General features: G+C 36.1%; 2 protein-coding genes across 2 annotated transcripts in view; one reads left to right on the top strand and one right to left on the bottom strand.

Annotated features, from left to right (window-relative positions):
- Positions 1 to 19,483, bottom strand: part of LOC127862023 (uncharacterized) — a 339,308-nt gene extending 319,825 nt beyond the window's left edge. The window contains exon 1 of the mRNA XM_052400951.1: positions 19,450 to 19,483. The gene's annotated coding sequence lies outside the window, so the exon portion shown is untranslated. The remainder of the gene's footprint in view (positions 1 to 19,449) is intronic.
- The window catches only part of LOC127862058 (PAT complex subunit Asterix-like), a 33,484-nt gene continuing 14,493 nt past the window's right edge, over positions 2,541 to 21,531 (top strand). The window contains exons 1-2 of the mRNA XM_052401008.1: positions 2,541 to 2,598; positions 9,485 to 9,556. Of these exons, the coding sequence (XP_052256968.1) occupies positions 9,507 to 9,556 (50 nt within the window). The 5' untranslated portion in view covers positions 2,541 to 2,598; positions 9,485 to 9,506. The remainder of the gene's footprint in view (positions 2,599 to 9,484; positions 9,557 to 21,531) is intronic.

Raw genomic sequence — 21,531 nt, 5'->3', positions numbered from 1 at the left:
AAGCGATATACAGACAAAATTAATGTCGATGAACTAAAACTGCTTACGTACATTTCTTAAATCTTAAACTTGTGTAATTCTTCACCAGCATTCACCCGTATGGATTAATTGAAAAATAAATTTTTAAAAATCCGATTTACATGTGTCGGTTTCGACAATGTCTTGATGTTCTTATCAAAACAGAAATACTTTTGTCATGATAAGTATAAAACATGTGAAAAAGATAAACTGGTGCTGAGCATACCATTTGATAACTAATAACTTGCCAGAATGATGACTTACATTTCACCAATATATCTTAACACAAACAATATTATTGAAACTATATTTTGTCTACATACTCCGTGTATGCTCTGCTGACTACGACCTTGTAGCAAAACACTCACATATACAATTGCAATAACGCAAATGAGAAAGTGTTACTATTTCTAGCTTTACATTTAGAAGTTTTTAATTTAGCTCAAACATTTATGAACATTTGTCAAATATTGAATCTACAAATAGACTAATTAACAGCAAGCACCGCGTTCAGCCCCCTGCACTTCAGCAGCCCAACAGTAAGACCCTGCTTAGCACGACAACAAAGCTCCTCTTTTACTACCCAGTCCATAACCAACAGATCATCATTGTTCTTTGTCTCCCATAAACAAAACATCAGCCCTGATATAGTCTGTGGCACAGAGCCATGGCTAAAAGGTTTCAAACTAGGGAAAGCAACTGGAACATATACTATATAATATAGGTAGGTATCTCCTGCCCACTATGAGGCGTACCGAAATGACAGAGGAACACTTGGGGTGGAATAGCTGTTCTTGTCCAAGAAGAGCTGGTCGCCAAAGAGAAAGCGTAATTAGTCACCAATTGTGAGATTGAATGTATCCAAATGAAGCTGAAAAACAACAAGAAACTCTTAGTATCATCGTTCTACATGCCTCACAGGAATATGTCAGATGAAAAAGAGCTAAGAAAATCTATTCAGCTGGCTATGAGTGACAAAGAAAGGCTTACCACCATAGCTGGTGACTTCAATTGGCCTGATATTGATTAGGGGTAGCCTATCGTTACGTAGGGAAGCCCAGGATAGAATAGTAAAACACGCTCTAGTGGACCGACTTCAACTTTACTCAATTGTACGACAAGCCCATCAGAGAAAACAGCCTCCTTGATCTCATTTTCACCACCGATCCATCATTAATCAAGTCCACTGCTAACATCCCCGGGATATCGTATCATGATATTGTAGTAGCTGACTCGGACACAAAACCATATTCAATCAAGCAAAAAACCAAGACGGTGTTTCATTTTTTCCTCGGCAAACTGGGACCAACTAAAGGCCTACGTCACATACATATTCAGACAGGTAGTACGTACAGCTCTACAATAACAACAACAACATTCATGATCTCTGGGATACGTTTAAATCCAAAATCTCATCAGCTTATCAGGCAAATATACCATCTACAACAAAATTCTCAAATAATTCGGCTCCATGGATCTACAGAAACATCAAACGTCATCTGGCATGCAAACCAGACTTTACAAAATGGAAAGGAAATCAACCATTGGGTCAACTATCAAAAAATGCCAGAAAGAAACCAAGAGAGCTATGCGCAAAGCTGAAAGGATTCATATTAACAAAATAATAGAAGAGGGCCTCCAAAAACCTTTCTGGAATAACATAAGGTCTAGGAAAGAGGAAAGCATAGGAACAGCTCCCCAACGAGAGCATGGACGCCTCATTACAGGCAGTAAAGGCAATCTAGAAATACTAGTCAATCAGTTCCAGTCCGTTTTCCCCAAGGATGACATACATGTAAACGAGCAAACTCCGCAACTAACTAACAGGGTGAACGACAACATCCATCAACTACACATAAGTGAGGATGGTGTACTCAAGCTGTTGAATAACACCTAAGTCCGTAAAGCAGCTGGTTCTGATGAACTCCCATTGACCCAAACAGAGTACTGCAAGCCTGTGCTGTAGAGGCAACGCAAGCCATTACTGCCATCTTCCAGAGGTCATTAGACACAGGCGAGCTTCCAAAAGATTGGAGAGACGCAAACATTGCCCCAGTCTTTAAAAAAGGAGATAGTCACTCACCAGAGAACTACAGACCAGTATTAATCACATGTGTGCTCTCCAAGTAATTAGAGCACACCATATGTCGCCATGTACTAAACCACATGGACAAGAACAATGTACTAACAAAACTAAATAAGGGCCTCCGATCATTATACTCTTGTGAAACCCATCTTGTTGTCACAGTCCATGACCTGCGCGGATTCCATGACCAGAACAAACAGGTTTATCGGCGATTTGAGTAAGGCCTTTAACACCGTTCTCGACCAACGCCTACTGCTGAAGCTTGATAACTACGGCATCCGCGTCCATTACGCAACAGGATATCACACTTCCTCGCACAACGTAAAATGTGCGTGGTGGTTGAAGGAAAGAAGTCCCGTAACATTGCTGTAGGATCTGGCGCCCCACATAGCACAGTGCTAGAGCCCTTGCTGTCTCTCTGGCGCCGTACATATACAGTGGGACCAGATACCTTATTTAATAGTAGTGTGTAGCCATATTTCCAAATCGTGTAACAATCGTGATACATCGGCTATCTCGGATTCCTCCGTAAGATAGGCCTCGTGGCTAACGGTCGCCATATTGCCTTGTATTACTACTTTACTACCCAAAAGGTTGTCATTCTATTGTTATGAGGCTGTATACATGCGCGTTGAACTAGCGCCAAACTTTTTACCGAAACTTTGATATTAAGAGCACTATTAACGTTCATTTGTGTTGCATTTTGACCTATTATCCAAGTGATTTACTTTTCCATTATTATTTAATCACCCTATCATCCAATTTTTAAGATGAAATTACGGTGTTTACAAAACCAACCAAACCGAAAGTGAAACTGGATGCATTACGTTTCGCGATGTAAACATTAAATATTTGTTCAGTTTGAGGAAGCGAATCGATAATAGACGTTGGAATATGTATGCAATACAGACTATCATTGCCGATTGTAGTACTGGCTAAAAAATACCTTTTATGACAGGTCATGTATAGAACGTTAATCAAATAGTGACCATAAATCACTACAAATCTCTGGGTTGTTCATTAACCCATTTATGCCCAGTGGACTCTCCCATCCTTCTAAATTGGATCAATTTATTTCCAAAAGTAGGGGTGTCTGGTATATTTATTTCTATATTTAGAATATTTCTTACAGAAATTTCTTTAAGCAAACAGCGCAGAACCAGATGAGACACCGCATTATGCGGCGTCTCATCTGGGTCTACGCTGTTTGCAATGTCCTTTTTTTCAGGACGCTAGGCATGAATGGGTTAATATAATTAATGCACGTTTCTGATCTAATTGCCTGTATCTAGTTGTAATTACCATGATATTGATAAAATTAAAACGTTTTTTTTTCATAAATTAACATTACATGTTTTATTTTTATCATTTAGGGAATATATAATTGTATCATTATCATCATTAAATATTCTGAAAATGATCTAAATTATCATGATTACTTTAAAGTAGAATTTTTAAATTTTACTCATTATTTTAAATGAATTTGCACATTTGCTTGATTCAAAATAAAATGTATTAATAAGGGTTTCAGTTGTTAGTTTTAACCCTTTTTTAGTTCGATTAAATTTAAAGTACTAACTACGTACATGTATGTGAAATGCTCTTGAGTTCGTTTCCTGGGCCTAGAACCAGTACTTGGGTGTCTCTTGGAGATTTCTTAAGAATGCTCCCACACTGGGGATCAAACCAGTGACCTCCAGATCATTAGGTGGACACCACATCCATTACACATCAGCGACCTTTAATTAGTAAATTACTTTAGTATTGCAGCATTATATAATGTAATGTTGCTACATATTTTTGGAAAATGATTAATGTGCAGTACTAAATAAATCTAAATGCATACAATTTTAATTGTGTATATTGTGTGATTATTAGTTACAAATTCCCTTTTTACAGGTATACTGGATTATGAAAGACTGATAAACATAAAATTGACAACTCATCTCCCCAACGATACTTTGTGTGGCTCACTCTCAGAACAAACCCATAGTCAGTGAGAAAACTACAGTGTAAAAAGACCACTTGATTGTGACAATTATGGCTGACCAAGCAAATGTTATCATTTAAAATAAAGAAAACTTCCAGTTCAATATACATTTTATACCAATTATGACATTGGCCAACACAGAAAATAATTATAAGGTTGATTTTCCCAAAATTGACTGTTACAATTGGATACTGTTTTAAGCTTCACTCTACTTTGTCTGAAAATAAAAGTCCTAAATGATGTAATAGAAACATACATATTTAATTTTTAGTTTTACAAGGATATATATATATATACATACATATATTATAATATCTTTTATCGATGGTCAATCAATTTAAGTTTAACTAATATATACATACACATATTATACATGTGTATGCTTTGATTTTTTTCTATTAAAGCCAAATTAATATCCCATTAGATAGATAGATAATATCACAGCAGTATTCCTATTTTGTCTGCAAGTACTGCAGAAATCATGGATTATTATTTTACTGAGTCAGCCTTAATCTTTATATTATAATTGTTAAAACAGATTAAGATGTGCATTATACAATTGAGGATGCATCAAGATTAAAAAATGGTACATGTATAAATTAATAAAGAATCAATAACAATCAGAAACTGTGCATTTTTTTCAGTATTGTGTGAAAGGATTTGAAGTAATGATGTGTTTTTGAAATATGATTTATGTGAATTTGAATAAATATATAAAATTTAGTGATTTTCTCAGACAAAAACTGTTAATTACATACTAAAGTATTCAAAATGTATTATTGTAATATTCATTCGAATTTTTTAGTACAAAAAGCACTTTTCCCTGGCATTTGTATTTATAGTAATTGCATATTTTATAATTCTGACAGCATTTATAAACTGTGTTCATGCAAGCATGAACACGGTTTCATTTTTTGAGTATTTAAACAAGAGGGCCATGATGGCCCTGTATCACTCCACTGCTGAAAAAAAGGCTGAAACAAATTTCTCTGCATGTGCAAATACTTAAATATAGGCCCTATTTAAGCACATGTACACTTTTGTGACCTTCTGGGCTGGGTCAAATTTAACCCCAGGGGCATAATTTGAGAAAACTTTGTAGAGGACTACTATATCTCACTACATACAAAATGTGGTAGCCCTAGGTCCTAGAGTTTAGGACAAGAATATTTTTAAAGTTTTCACAAAATAAGCAAGATATAAGCGTATATAATGTTCAATTTTGTGACATGCGGGTCAGGATCAAATTTGACCCAAAGGACATAATTTGAACAAACTTGGTAGAGGACTATAAGATGTTACTGCATACCAAATTTGGTAGCCATAGTCCAAATGGTTTTCGACAAGAAGATTTTTAAAGATTTCACAAAATAGGCGCTTTCAAAGCGTTTATTCAATTTTGTGACCCCCCGGGGCAGGGTCAAAGTTGACCCCAGAGGCATTATTTGAACAAATTTGGTAGAGGTTTATTAGATGTCACTACATACCAAATTTGGTAGCCCTAGGCCCAATGGTTATGGACAACAAGATTTTTAAAGTTTTCACAAAATAGGCCCCATATAAGCGTATGTTCAGTTTTGTGACCCCGGGCAGGGTCAAATTTGACCCAAGGGGCATAATTTGAACAAACTTGGTGGAGAACTATAACATGTCACTACATACCAAATTTGGTAGCCCTATGCCTTATGGTTAAGGACAAGAAGAGTTTTAAAATTTTCACAAAATAGGCACTATATAAGCATATAATTGATTTTGTGGCCCCCAGGGCAGGGTCAAATTTGACCCCTGGGGCATAATTTGAACAAACTAAGTAAAGGACTATACAATGTCACTACATACCAAATTGTGTAGCCCTAGGCCTAATGGTTATGGACAAGATTTTTTTTAAGTTATCACAAAATAGGCATTATATAAGCATATGTTCAATTTTGTGACCCCCGGGGCAGGGTCAAATTTGACCCTAGGGATTAAATTTGAACAAATTTGGTAGAGGACTATTAGATGTCACTTTATACCAAATTTGATAGCCCTAGGCCGGATTGTTATTGACAAGAAATTTTTTGAAGTTTTCACAAAATAGGCCTTATATAAGCATATGTTCAATTTTGTGACCCTCTGGGCAGGGTCAAACTTGACCCCAGGGGCATAATTTGAACAAATTTGGTAGAGGACTATAAGATGACACTACATACCAAATTTGGTAGCCCTAGGCCCAATGGTTATGGACGAGAAGATTTGTAAAGTTTTCACAAAATATACCCTATATAAGCATATGTTCAATTTTGTGACCCCCGGGGCAGGGTCAAATTTGACCCCAGGGGTATAATTTGAACAAATTGGTAGAGGACTATTAGATGTCTCTACATACCAAATTTGATAGCCCTAGGCCCAATGGTTATGGACGGGAGATTTTGAAAGTTTTCACAAAATAGGCCTTATTTAAGCAAATTTTCAATTTTGTGACCCCCAGGGCAGAGTCAAATTTGACCCCAGGGGCATAATTTGAACAAATTTGAAAGAGGTACACCCCAGGAACATTCATAAGAAATTTCATCAGAATTGGACCAGTAGTTTAGGAGAAGATGTTTAAAGGAAAAGTTTATGCATGGATGCACGATGGACACAGGACCTTTGGCCAGTTGAGCTAAAAATCAAATTAAACATTTAGTTTTGATTTAAAATCAGTTTTTATATGCAAGTGTCTATTTCACTTATAAATTAAAACAGCATATTATTCATTATTGAAAAGATTATTCCAAGCTTGATGTCATATTTCAACTTTGCATAGTGTAGTTAATTGAACATTGTATTGAACTGTATGGGCAGCTATATTTTTTAATTTATGTATGTTGTATTATACAAAATGCATTATTTCTACCACAAGTAGACCATATAAGGCCTACTGCTACTAAACAGGCACTGGTATGAATTTGACACTGTTTTTGATGCTCATACAAAACTTTAATTATTACTACACTTTAGTATATTAAATATTTTCAAGTTTTTGTTCAACATTTTTTGCAAAAGAAAAGAGTGTCTTAATGCATTTGAAAATATACTTAAAACAAACTAAAAATGCATTTTAACATACCTTTTTCCTGGTAAAGTGTATTTGGGATGATAAAAAATACACTTGAAGAGTATTAATGCTGGAAAAATGCAGAAAAAAATACATTTGTTTCTGTTAGGAGTGTGTCTTGTCTGCATTTTTAAGTGTATTAAATGCACATCAAATGCAGATAAATACAATGCCAATACTGTTACATGTATTGTAATGGACATAAAATGCACTTGTTCTTGTAATTAAATGCTTTAGTGAATTGAAATAACCTTTTATAACGTTTTAACAATTAACAATACCTTTTATATAAATTTTCTTTTGAAATGTGACACTTAAATGATTTTTGCACCACTAGTAAGAGATATAATATGTGCTCATAATGCTTTATCATTACACTATATAATATCATTTGTTGTATGAAAATTACCCGTAAAATTCATGTGAAAGCTCAAGAGATCAATAGCAGCGTGCTATACCCTGCTCCTTTTTACATGACTTGATGGTATTTAGTCCCCAATTCTACATGGCTAAGGGAAAATTAATGTGCAGATTTGACAAATAAGTCTGAACTGGGATCCAATAGGCAGACTTTCATATTACTTGTATTTAATTTAAATCATGATCTGAATTGCTCTTTGGCAAATCTTTGTTGGGCACAGTATTCAACTGAATTTTGTTCACATTGTAGTGTTTATATTTTCTATATTTATCAGAAAACATCTTTCTTCAAAAATTTAACATGATTGCTTGGTTAATTTAGAAACAAGATCAATGCATCATAACATAAAATGAAAAAATGTGTAATAGTAAAATGGCAGCAAAAAAACACTAGATTATCTGCCTTAAATCTGAGACGATATGTTGATGTATTGGAATTTCTCATAAATAATGTGTTCCATAGTTGTATAATTGTATAGTCGCATGCATGAGTGGTGTCAATGTCACAATACCAATTAAAGCCTATAATTTACTAAAACAATTTGAAGTTTGATGTGTGTTTTTTTCAAGATCTGTTATATATAATTATATATTCATGTATATATATATTGTTGAAAAGTTAACTGCAATAAGTTTACTGTATTTAAGTGACAAATAGTTTTACTGATTTGGTTGGATGCATATATGCAGATATATCATGGTTTGTGCAGAGGACAGTAGCAAAAACAAGAGCTGTCTCCGTAGGATGACATACGCACCCGATAAACGCTTTAATAGAAGTTATGAGCATTTTTCAAAACCTAAACGCCGACCCTAAGTTCAAGGTCAAAGGGGTCAAAATTTGTGTGTGTATGGGAAGGCCTTGTCCATATACACATGCATACCAAATATGAATGTTACATCTGAAGCGACATAGAAGTTATGAGCATTTTTTCGAAACCTAAATGCAAAGTGTGACGGATAGACAGACGGACAGTGCGATCACTATATGCCCTCCTTTGGGGGCATAAAAATGTGTTTCATATTGTTTTGGTAAATTAGTAATGTAGTTAAAAGAACAGAATCATCAATTATAAAGTTATTGATTATAAAGTGTTGCTGGCATATTTGATGCATTCATCTAGCTATAAGAAGGTCCCTGTTTTATCCCCACTGGCACCGAGTGAGGGTTCTCAAAATCTTTAAACAATATGAATAACTACATATAGGGTCGAGAGCCTTGTTGATATGGGGGCTAAAGTTGCTACACACCTGATATCAAAGCGACCCAGGTTAAAGGCCGAGGCCAAATAAATAAACCAGAGGCCGCATGAGCCTGCTATACTCTGAACAAGTATTGTTTCTTCTCAGAAAACTGGCTTAAGTGTCTTACTAAGCTTTAGACTTTGAGTTTCAGTGCAATCAATCTAAAATAAATTGGTCAAAGTAAATAATAATTTGTAAAAAATAAACATTCTGCACAAATTCAATTATTTACTTTACCTGTGTGCATGAATCATTTCAGTCTTGATGGTTAGTGAACTATGTCAAAAGCACCATAGCTATGAAACACTTTTTTTTTTTAATTGTGCAATGTTCCACAGAAATGATGCTGATGATTATTCTACACGAAGTCACGATGATGAATTCAATTATTAGATATATTTCTAAATTCCATTTCCACCAACAATTCGGTTATTCCACTACCAGTTCACATGCTTCATACACAGTTGAAAATAACACTATTTCACTCAACAACCGTGACACATGTACTCAATTTTTCGTAATTAAAATTGTCTTCTACTGTTATTGTTGTTGTTGTACTTTTGAAAGTAGTTCGAAAGATGGCGACCATTAACCCAGAGATTGATTTATGAAATAAATCGTCTGCTGATCCAGAGTGATCGTGTAAGCCTCAAACGACGAATCTAAAAATGTCAAACGCAGCCACAAACGACGTAAAAAGACCGAACAAAATACACAGGTATTTATTCTACTTTTCTTATGTGCTTTTGAGCAATGCGTATGTGATTTAAAACTTAATATTTCGTATTATGTCAATTCTGAAACTAACTTATCTACATGTGTTCGGATAGAACCCTTCGGATAAAACAAACATGTTTGCCATTTCAGGCCTTTTTCTGCCTATCTCTCGGGTCCGATAGTCGGAACCATTCCCAATGCCAAATTATGAAATATGCATACTTTTTCCCAATTCACAAAAAAAAAAATCCCAATTTATTTTTTTTTTTTAAAGAAGTGTCTTAAGACTTATATTTATTAGACTCTTATATCTCAATGTTATATTTTTAAACAACCTACAAAATTATATATGCTATAGTCTGGTTGAGTCGTGGGTAATTTTCATAAAGTTGTTACATCACAAATATTTTATTAATATATGACCATGAATCATTATGACAATAATAATTAACCTTTCTTCTTTAAGATTTGTTGCTTTTTTCCAAATGTTTATCGTCTTTTATCATCAAAATAATCGACTGTGTTGATGGTGTCAAACTACCATCATGAAAATAAGCTTCCGGTTGATTCGTGGGTTCTGATTGGCTGCCAGAATTTCAAGATTTGCATACTATAAATAGCCTTTAAACTGACCTTGCAGGACAGGTTAATTTCTTGTGAAAAAATGTCAACATACGATGTAGCATGGTAAATACTTCTAAATAAACTATTTTGTGTTCCTTTGAAACGCTATATGAACAATACATAAATGAGGAAATATTTCATACCGACCTATCAAGTTATGATGAATTACACTATTTACTTGTTTTTGACGAATTTTTGATCGAAAAAAAATGGTGACCGTGTCAAAACATTTTTCCGTAACGAACTGCATCATGTGCGAACATTCTATCGCGAGATTTCAGGCGATTTTCTATACCCACGAATCAAACAGAACCCACGACTCAACCAGTAACAACCATAACCATAATTTTTATGATTTTTATCCAAAATGGCTGGAAAACCCCTGCCCAAATAATGCTTTTGTCGATGAAAATTCTTCCCAATTTGGAAGATTTCGCAACTCGAAAAATCCCAATTCATTTGATGTTTGACACTTAACTAGATCTAAATCACCTATTTAAACTCATTTTTCTTCTTTTTCGCACACAACATTTACCATTAACCGTTAGTGTGGTTTTTTTTAAACAGCATTTCTACCTGCTATATCTATCCGTATTATGTATAAACTGTGCACTGTTTTGGCATTGTAAGAAGAACATTCTATTATGTAAAGTTTGAATACAACATTCATTCTAGAATGGACTGATTCAGCTTCATTTGCTTGATTTTTACCTTGCAAATGTCAGTGGTCATAAAAACAACGATTAAAGGGGCCTTTTCACAGATTTTGGCATTTTTTTAACTTATTCATTAAATGCTTTATATCCATAAATGTAAACATTGGATCGTAAAAGCTCCAGTAAAAAATCAAGAATAAAATTTAAAAAAGGAAAAGAACATTGCCCGGACCAGGTTTCGAACCAGTGACCCCTGGAGTCCTGCCAGAGTCCTGAAGTAAAAACGCTTTAGCCTACTGAGCTATTCCGCCGAGTACATACACTTGAGGTATATTATACCTTATATAAGCAATCTTTGTAGTTTCACAAAATTTAACGACTAAAACAGAACTCTCCAAATTATTCAATCGTTTCGCGTTGCAACGCTTTATAATTTTTAGGTTTTAAAATCGTCAAAAGATGCATATAATGGCTATATTAGACCATGGTAAATGTTCAGTATTACTGTTTCCTCACAAATATCATAACTAAAACGAAAATTTGCGAATCTGAAACAACTTTTTTCAATTTTGTCAATTTACCAAAGCGTGAAAAGATCCCTTTAAAGCCAAAAATTAAAGAGTTATCAATTAAAAATAGATGGACTTTACACATGCACCGCATGGGCAAACCCCCTTTGGTCATGCACCGTATGGGCAAACCCCCTTTGCTCATGCACCGTATGGGCAAACCCCCTTTGCTCATAAGCATACGGTGCATGAGCAAAGGGGTTTTGCCCATGCGGTGTATGAGCAAAGGGAGTTTGCCCATACGGTGCTGAAACAGTCCATTCTAGAATAAATGTCTTATTCCAACTTTACATAATAGACTGTTGAAGGTACTTTGATAAAAGTACATACTGCGTCGCATGCTCGAGAAGTGGTTGTCAAAGCCTTCAAAATCAATAAAATCATGGAGCTTTCGGGGGGCTTCGCCCCCCTCTGCCCCCTAGTAGGGATTTACCCTGCACCTACCAGGACCCCCAGCAAATTTTTCAATATCCCGCCCCCCCCCCCAACCAGAATTCCTGGATCCGCCCCTGTAGGATGCAGGTCCAGTCATAGTATTTGCGTTTGATTGCACCTATTTAGTTTGAAGTGAACCACCCCTATATATTTATGTTTTTATGTCCCCCACTATCGTAGTGGGGGACATATTGTTTTTGCCCTGTCTGTTGGTCCGTTGGTCTGTTGGTCTGTCTGTCTGTTTGCGCCAACTTTAACATTTTGCAATATTTTTTACTATATTGAAGATAGCAACTTCATATTTGGCATGCATGTGTATCTCATGAAGCTGCACATTTTGAGTAGTGAAAGGTCAAGGTCATCCTTCAAGGTCAGAGGTCAAATATATGTGGCCAAAATCGCTCATTTTATGAATACTTTTGCAATATTGAAGAAAGCAACTTGATATTTGGCATGCATGTGTATCTCATGGAGCTGCACATTTTGAGTGGTGAAAGGTCAAGGTCAAGGTCATCCTTCAAGGTCAGAGGTCAAATATATGTGGCCCAAATTGCTTATTTTATAAATTCTTTTGCAATATTGAAGATAGCAACTTGATATTTGGCATGCATGTGCATCTCATGGAGCTGCACATTTTGAGTGGTGAAAGGTCAAAGTCAAGGTCATCCTTCAAGGTCAGAGGTCAAATATATGTGGCCCAAATCACTTATTTTATGAATACTTTTGCAATATTGAAGATAGCAACTTGATATTTGGCATGCATGTGTATCTCATGGAGCTGCACATTTTGAGTGGTGAAAGGTCAAGGTCATCCTTCACAAGGTCAAGGTCATCCTACAAGGTCAAACATCATATAGGGGGACATTGTGTTTCACAAACACATCTTGTTTAACAGTAAGATTCACATTTTGCTGATAAAAGGTGTGATAAACTTCCATTTGACACTCAATGCATATCGGGTTGACATTATGAACAGATTGTCGATCGAATTCATCGGTTAAAATCATGAGAAAAGCAGTTGTTTTTCTCGATTCTTTAAATTGCGATTCGAAGTTTAGATCTCACAAACTGACAATAATTGAAGAGAAATGACCGTAAAGCGACACCGACCATAGGCATAGCTTGCTGCATTTTGTAAAACAGCATTTGATTGGTTAATCGTGTCGGCATACGTCCAATCATGTGGCGCAGTTGAAATTAGTCAACACATCTAACAAGAAATATCTTTAAACTAGAAATGGTGCGGCAGAGGCCGACACGTATCCCCACGCCGCATGTTTGACCCAGGGGTGCCCCATGGTTGGTAATGGGTCCATGCATAGTTGAGATTGATCGTATTGTCATAAGAGAAGTTCAGTATCAATTATAAGTGAATCGGTGTAGACATGAAGAAATAATAGTAAAAGGCAATTTTGGGTGGGTGTGGCCTATGTGGGCGGGGCGCCCCAGGGTTGGTAATGGCGCCATGCATAGTTGAGATTAACTGTATTGTCATAAAAGAGGTTCAGTATCAATTTGAAGTGAATCCGTGTAGAAATGAAGATATTATAGTAAAAGGCAATTTTGGGTGGGCGTGGCCTATGTGGGCGGGGCGCCCCAGGGTTGGTAATGGGGCCATGCATAGATGAGATTAACTGTATTGTCATAAGAGAGGTTCAGTATCAATTTGAAGTAAATCGGTGCAGAAATGAAGAAATTATAGTAAAAGGCAATTTTGGGTGGGCGTGGCCTATGTGGGTGTGGCCTATTATGGGAGGGGCGCCCCAGGGTTGGTAATGGGGCCATACATAGTTGAGATTGACCGTATTGTCATAAGAGAAGTTCAGTATCAATTAGAAGTGAATCGGTGTAGAAATGAAGAAATTATAGTAAAAGACAATTTTGGGTGGGTGTGGCCTATTATGGGTCAAGCGCCCCAGGGTTGGTAATGGGGTCTTACATAGTTGAGATTGACTGTATTGTCATAAAAGAGGTTCAGTATCAATTTGAAGTGAATCGGTGTAGAAATGAAGATATTATAGTAAAAGGCAATTTTGGGTGGACGTGGCCTATGTGGGCGGGGCGCCCTAGGGTTGGTAATGGGGCCATGCATAGATGAGATAAACTGTATTGTCATAAGAGAGGTTCAGTATCAATTTGAAGTGAATCGGTGCAGAAATGAAGAAATTATAGCAAAATGCAATTTTGGGTGGGCGTGGCCTATTTGGGTGTGGCCTTTTATGGGCGGGGCGCCCCAGGGTTGGTAATGGGGCCATACATAGTTGAGATTGATATATTGTCATAAGAGAAGTTCAGTATCAATTAGAAGTGAAAAGGTGTAGAAATGAAGAAATTATAGTAACAGACAATTTTGGGTGGTTGTGACCTATTATGGACGGGGCGCCCCAGGGTTGGTAATGGGGCCATACATAGTTGAGATTGACTGTATTGTCATAAGAGATGTTCAGTATCAATTTGAAGTAAATCGGTGTAGAAATGAAGAAATTATAGTAAAAGGCAAATTTGGGTGGGCGTGGCCTATGTGGGCTGGGCGCCCCAGGGTTGGTAATGGCGCCATGCATAGTTGAGATTGACCGTATTGTCATAAAAGAGGTTCAGTATCAATTTGATGTGAATCGGTGTAGAAATGAAGAAATTATAGTAAAAGGCAATTTTGGGTGGGCGTGGCCTATGTGGGCGGGGCGCCCCACGGTTGGTAATGGGGCCATGCATAGTTGAGATTAACTGTATTGTCATAAGAGAGGTTCAGTATCAATTTGAAGTGAATCGGTGTAGAATTGAAGAAATTATAGTAAATGGCAATTTTGGGTGGGAGTGGCCTATGTGGGCGGGACGCCCCAGGGTTAGTAATGGGGCCATGCATAGCTGAGATTGACCGTATTGTCATAAGAGAGGTTCAGTATCAATTTGAAGTGAATCGGTGTAGAAATGAAGAAATTATAGTAAAAGGCCATGTTGGGTGGGCGTGGCCTATGTGGGCGGGATGCCCTAGGGTTGGTAATGGGGCCATGCATAGCTGAGATTGACCGTATTGTCATAAGAGAGGTTCAGTATCAATTTTAAGTGAATCAGTGTAGAAATGAAGAAATTATAGTAAAAGGCAATTTTGGATGGGCGTGGCCTAGGCTATGTGGCCGGGGCGCGTCAGGGTTGGTAATGGGGCCATGCATAGTTGAGATTGACCTTAGTGTCATAAGAGAGGCTCAGTATCAATTTGAAGTAAATCGATGCAGAAATGAAGAAGTTAATGTAAAATAACATAAAAAAATGAGTGAAAATCTCTGACCCGGCCCCGCCCCAACCCCCATAACTTTTGACCCAGGGGTCAGATCAAAATTCCGTCACTGTCACCGTCGCACATATGCTCATAGCTACCATGTATGTAAGTTTCAAGGCTCTAGTGCTAATATTGTAGGAGGAGCAGGTGGCCAGGACAGACAGACAGATGCACATCAATACAATATCCCCACATTTTCTCCGAAAAACGTGGGGATAAAAAGATATACTGCGTTGATAGTTCAATGAATGAGATCAAGGATAGCGAATGTCTTTTTCTGTGCAGTTCTTAGCTGCATCACACGCAGTACTAGTGTTTTATCCAGGCCGTTTTAGCGTGGCGCGGCGCCACGCCGCTTTTTTGAAGCGCCTCGCTGCCCCTTTCAAAGCAAATCAGCGCCACGCTGCCCTTTTCAAAGGCCGCCGCCCTGTTTTCCGGCGCGCGACCTTATTGATAACATCTTAATTGCCTCTTAACCAAGCTTCTAAGCCGACTTTTATCAGCGAAGATTCGCGCGGTTGTGAATACGTCATGCGTGAATAACCATGTGTCAATATCAATCGATAATTTCAGTGGCTTTGTAACACCAATCAGTCCGGATACAATCGTGCACAGTTACATAGGAGACTTGATGAAAACCTCGATGTTATTCACGTGGAAATTGTGCATTTCATGCATAATTCAGTTATATCAAAACATTTATTTTTACGCGTAATTAAATTTAAAAAAAACACCAGTTGTATCTGTAAAATATTGATTTGATTTCAATTTAATGCAAAACAGTTTTAAGTTAATAAAAATTAATTTAAAACAGGGCTTGCACTAAGCGGCGTACGGCCGTATATTACGCCCGATAATTGTTTCCATACGCCGATTACAAAACCTCATGACGTCCATTGTACTTCCTGAAAATTGGCCATACGCTGAAAATAGCAACCCGTGACATATTAAAGCTGTCGATTAAAATAACGCTCCGCCTCCTATCCAATACAATTGGCGCAGTCTAATATTAAAGCTGTCGATTAAAATAACGCTCCGCCTCCTATCCAATACAATTGGCGCAGGCTCACAGTAGATGTGTGTTGATGAATTGTAGCAGACGACAATCTTAACACGTTTGCTGTTCACGGTTAGGCAGACCGCGCTTAATTGGAGCACGTGCTTGTTTATTGTCACGATGTTTTGATTACAATAACGTGTGAATGTCGGCAAAGAAGTTGATACCCCGTCTTGGACCCTGTTTGGCCAAAAGTTGTTAATTGTTGTAACAGTAGTAGGCCTGCACCATTGGTTCAATTAAGAACATTATGACCCGTTTGTAACTTGTCAAAATATGTTAATTGGCAAACACAGATATGCATTTTACAAAAATATTGAACTTGTACCACTTATCATTCGTGTTTAGAATGTCGCAACGTACGCTTTCCGATTTTGGCATTCCACTTTCGACGAAACGTAAATTAGAAATTGATGCAAATTGCTTTGTAAGCAAAACAAGTTTATATTGGAGACCAATTAACGTGTGTTGAATTAATTGACAATGAACAAAAGACAGTACGGCGCCGTTTCTAGTTACACTTTTTTGCGAAATAAATGTTCTCGATACAACACGTGGTCATGAAAACAATGACATTACGCAGAACTTTCTGACTATTCAACAAAGTGTTAGTGTTTGTGAATCTCCATTTAAGATGCATATAAAGGACTTGCAATGTGTGTAACGTTTTAAATATAAATAATGGTTTACGAGGGTAACTCATTTAACAGTATTCTAAGACATCTTTGAAAAGCTATAGTTTGTATAAGATATATATCCTATGGTGTTTAATCTTGTTTTTTGTTACTACATGAAAATATAAAACACATAATAAAATATACATTCTGGATTTTGTTGGTTTAATTATTCAACAATTAATCTCAAAACTATACATACAATGTTTGTGTGTAACAAAGCTTGTTATTAAGTCACTATACAGATATATGTGTGCCCTTTTTATGGATGTCGCGCGCTAAAGTGCCCTTTTTTGAAATTTTGCACCACGCCCTTTTTCCTTCCTGTATAAAACACTAAGTACGGGATGTTACGCGGAGTTTTGGCAGCTTATTTTACATTATTACATATTGCTGGTCATAAACCTATAGAAACAAAACAGAAAACCAGAAGAAGAATGGAAGTGAAATTAAAACATATGAGTCAACCCGCCACACGCGAAGTATCCGTATTTATAGGCGCGTTCTTCGAACAAACCTGTTCTAGTGGTTTGTCGGGCATTGCCATGTGATTCGATTATTAACAGTATCGAGAATCATCGCGCCCATGCTTAATACATTAGTCAATATGGTGGAATAATTATTGTTAAATTAATCAAAAATAATATTTATCATTGTATTGTTGAAAACACATTAAGAATCTTTTATTGACATACCATAATTATATTGCTGAATATCTTCATTTAACATATTTCTGGTTTAAAGAAAATTCCAGGTCACCTAGTTCACGGATAGCTTCTTTTTTATATAACGATTATTTTACTGGCCGCAAACTCCGGTGATGACCTGTATGTAAACTCGATACCTCGCGGGTTGAAATGCAATCCATTAAAGTGAGGCCTCGCTTCCACTGCTCTTTATATACTTTTACATGTTTACATGTTGACAGGAATATGGAAGTAAGTACTAAATATGAGAACATAGCCTTTAAGTATAAATGCTTTTGTGCTGGTAATTCTATGAAAATAAAAGGTGCACGCACAAACTGTATTGATGTCGAGAATTGAGTGTAAAACTGTTCAATCTCTTTTCATTAGAGATAAAATTGTTTCATGCAGTAGAACAGTGTTACAAAGACGCGGATATGTTTCCAATGTTCTGGTGGTATGTCAAACCAGCCAATGGAATAAATGAAGTGTATTCATTCATACCTAGCCGTGGGAAATTTTATTTGAATTTTATTGGAGACTTACAAAGGTGAAAAGCTGGCTAAATACATCCGCGCCGAAAAATGGCTGAATCAAAGAAGAAGAAAATTAATGATTTGGATTTGCACAACAGTTTATTTATTGTTCCCCTTTTGTTCAGATGCTCTCTTATACATACCGCATGATAATTCAGCCGCAGACCCAAAACTACAAAAGCGTCGGGCCTCTTGGAATAATTGTGCATTCTCAACCGATATATGATGTTTCAGTGATAAACGAAATAAAACATGAAAAATATCATGCAGTGTTTATACTTGTTTCGAGAGTTTGTTTTGTTGAACAAAGTGTTTGTTTCAAGTTGTGTTTTTGCATCGATTTTTGCAAGGCACTCCTGGGAGGAGGCGTTTTTTTCATCGTGCACAAATTCAGTTAATTGTTTTGTTCTGAGCTAGATGCATATCGCCCCCTTGGTGCAAAAAGGTACCATGTGACATTTAAATTAGAAGGCATATAGTACCTTTTTGCTCCAATTGGGTGCTATTGTTTCCATTATTCTGATGGAAAACCAACAAGCTTTGTAGTTTTGACTCCTTATTGTTACAGTTGATCCCCTAATGCAAAGTTGTAGGGGACATTTGGACTCCCTATTTTTCATCCAAGGGAAAACCCTGAATTGGAGACAAAAGAGAAAAAAACTTTCAAATGCACATATTTACCACTTCTGGCTTCAAGTAAAACTTTGTTTACACAATAATTAGTTTGAGATTTGGTTTTATTTCTTGAAATTGAAGCTGCGATGAAAACACTTCTTTTAGAGAAAGAGGCTGGGGAGTCTGACCAAGAAGATGACAGCTTTTACTAACATGTACAGTATACTTAAAATGTGAAAATTTTTAAATGTGCTCTTCTTTTGTAGACCTCATATTTACTTTTTATGCTCTGAAAATAGCAATATTTTGTCCCTCAAAACGTCTAGAATTCATTTTTGGTCGCCCAATCGGGGCGATGCCCTGGACCCATAAGGGAGCATAGGCGACTCCCTTGACCCCCGGTCTAATTGGTGACTATTCCAAAATAATCCCTTGTTGAAAATCATAATGACAGCCCTGTGCATAGCATGTTTTATGCTTTACAGAGGCTTAAACATACATACTGCTGCCTTGATATGAAGATATATCAATTAAAATGCCAGTTTTTTTTTATCTGCTTTTGGGGAAAGGGCCTGGCCTTTTTTTAGGGGAAAAACATCGCGCGAAAAGCCAGATTTTTGGGGGAAAAAGGAAAGTCTAAAATAATCAATTAAACATATTTTACTGTTTTTAAAGCAAATTCAAGGCAACAGATAATTTAGTTGTGCAATATTTTTTCTATTTCCTGCAATGGATGAGGTTAACTTATATATTTATTTAACTTACCTATGTCACACTTTTCTTGATTCTACAGTCCCTTTTGTCACACTGGATTGCCTGACTGCGTCCATTTAAAATTATATAACAGGAATAATGCATATATAGATAGACAGTAGACATAGCTCAAAAAACTATAAATAGGGTTCTACGCTTTTTGTGTGGAGAACACTCCTGTTTATACTGATATGCTGTACATGTACTTTTAAAATTAACAAGTTTCAAAGTGTAGATTTTTCACATGTTAGGCCACAACTTTTATATTTCTTGGTTTACAAAACTGCCGACCTTAATTTTTGGAAAATGTGGAAAATGATGAAATCGGAAAATCGTTTTTTTTATATATATTTTATTCCCGACCGCACTGATAAAAAACGAGCGAAACGAGAAAAAAAACGATCCGGTTTGAATACGGTTTAAAAAAATCAAGTAAGTACAATCAACGACTGGTTCACATTAATTGCAGAGATCGGGATATTTTTCAATGTGACAGCTTATGTACCTGTCCTTTTATGGGCACTTCTCAAAACTTATTTCAGGTAAAATTTACAGACAATAGGAAAATCAGCGTTAGTAAAATTTCGACCCCATCAAATTTATTTCCGAGTTTGTGACGCAACTATATTGTTTAACATGTTAATTTTATCAAACATACCTGATATTATGTTAGATAAAGAAGTACTACCTTGCAATTTGATAATTGGTATAAATAATCCAATAAACACTACCATTATTTACGATATATGTGTTTAGGAATTTTGTAAACACGTAATTTGTGTAAGAGTAGCAGGCTTTTTCCGCCCTATGCCACGGGTCCGAAATTCGGCCCCATTCCCAATGCAAATCTGGTTGTTTTTTTCCCAATTGAAAAAAAAAATCCCAATTAAAAAAAAAAAAAAACAATTTTTATTTTATATTTTTTTTTACCCTTAAAATATATAAGTTGACCTGATCCGGTGTAGAAAATAGAAAGTATTGCATAATTAAATTATCTGTTGCCTTGAATTTGTTTTAAAAACTGTAAAATATGTTAATGATTATTTAAGACTTTCCTTATTTTCCTCAAAATCCGCCGCTTCGCGCGATTTTTTTCACCTCAAAAAAGGCCAAGCCTTTTCCCCAAATTCAGATACAAAAACCTGCACTTATCACACATGCTCATAATATTTTGTAAAATTTTAATAAGAAGTTATCCAAATAGTCCTTATTTACCAGTTAACGGCTTCTTTGAAATATAAGAAACACTATTTACATGCGATAATTTTTCCCAAATGAGCCAATTTTGCGATTATTTTCTTTCCCAAAATGGGGGTTTTCACGACGCGAAATTCCCAAAATTCCAATGTGGCGTTTTCCCAAAATGGAGCGGAAAAAGCCCGAGTAGTTTTTCTTATATAAGATTTATGCAACGGGCATCGCATTGTATACTGGTGCGCATCGAATTACGGAAATGAACCTAAGTTTTTGTTTTAATGGGAGAGGAACGCATGTCATGTAATGGTGTGATTAAAATTGCCTGATGTTACAAATAGTGCTTTTAGGACTCATTTTATTTAAAGATATAGATGTGTTTCTTTGCATAATTTGATATGTTGTCTCTGTGTTAAGGTTATAAAAGGTATGTTGTTTTTGTCCTGATGTTATTAGTATTAACTTTTTTTCCAATGTTTTTTTTTTCTTTTTTTTTTCGACCGCCCGATGGATCATTTTCCAAAATAAAATTGTAAACCAATAAATAAAAAAGTCGTGGCCTTATAATACATGTATACGAATATATTTCGTGGTATTTTGATTTCTATAAATTTGCCAAATGTATGCATTCCTATATTTTTTGTTATACAATTTTGATAATAGTCCTTAATTATTAACCACACGTTACAACGGAATTCATGTAAGCTTTGCTCAATTTATTCATATTGTTAAAGTTGTTAGCAATACATCTAGACTAATATATTAATTATTAAACACAGCGAATACATGGTCAGCCTTTTTCACCAATTTGCTTAATCCCACAGCAAACTCTTTCTACACTCAATATCGATCATGTGAAAAAGGGACTGTTTGTCTGAACACCATTATTATCTGACTCTA

Source organism: Dreissena polymorpha, chromosome 16 (assembly GCF_020536995.1).
Source record: "Dreissena polymorpha isolate Duluth1 chromosome 16, UMN_Dpol_1.0, whole genome shotgun sequence".
Taxonomy (NCBI): domain Eukaryota; kingdom Metazoa; phylum Mollusca; class Bivalvia; order Myida; family Dreissenidae; genus Dreissena; species Dreissena polymorpha.
The sequence above is the reverse complement of the archived record's forward strand: the minus strand, read 5'-3'. Positions and strand labels throughout refer to the sequence as shown.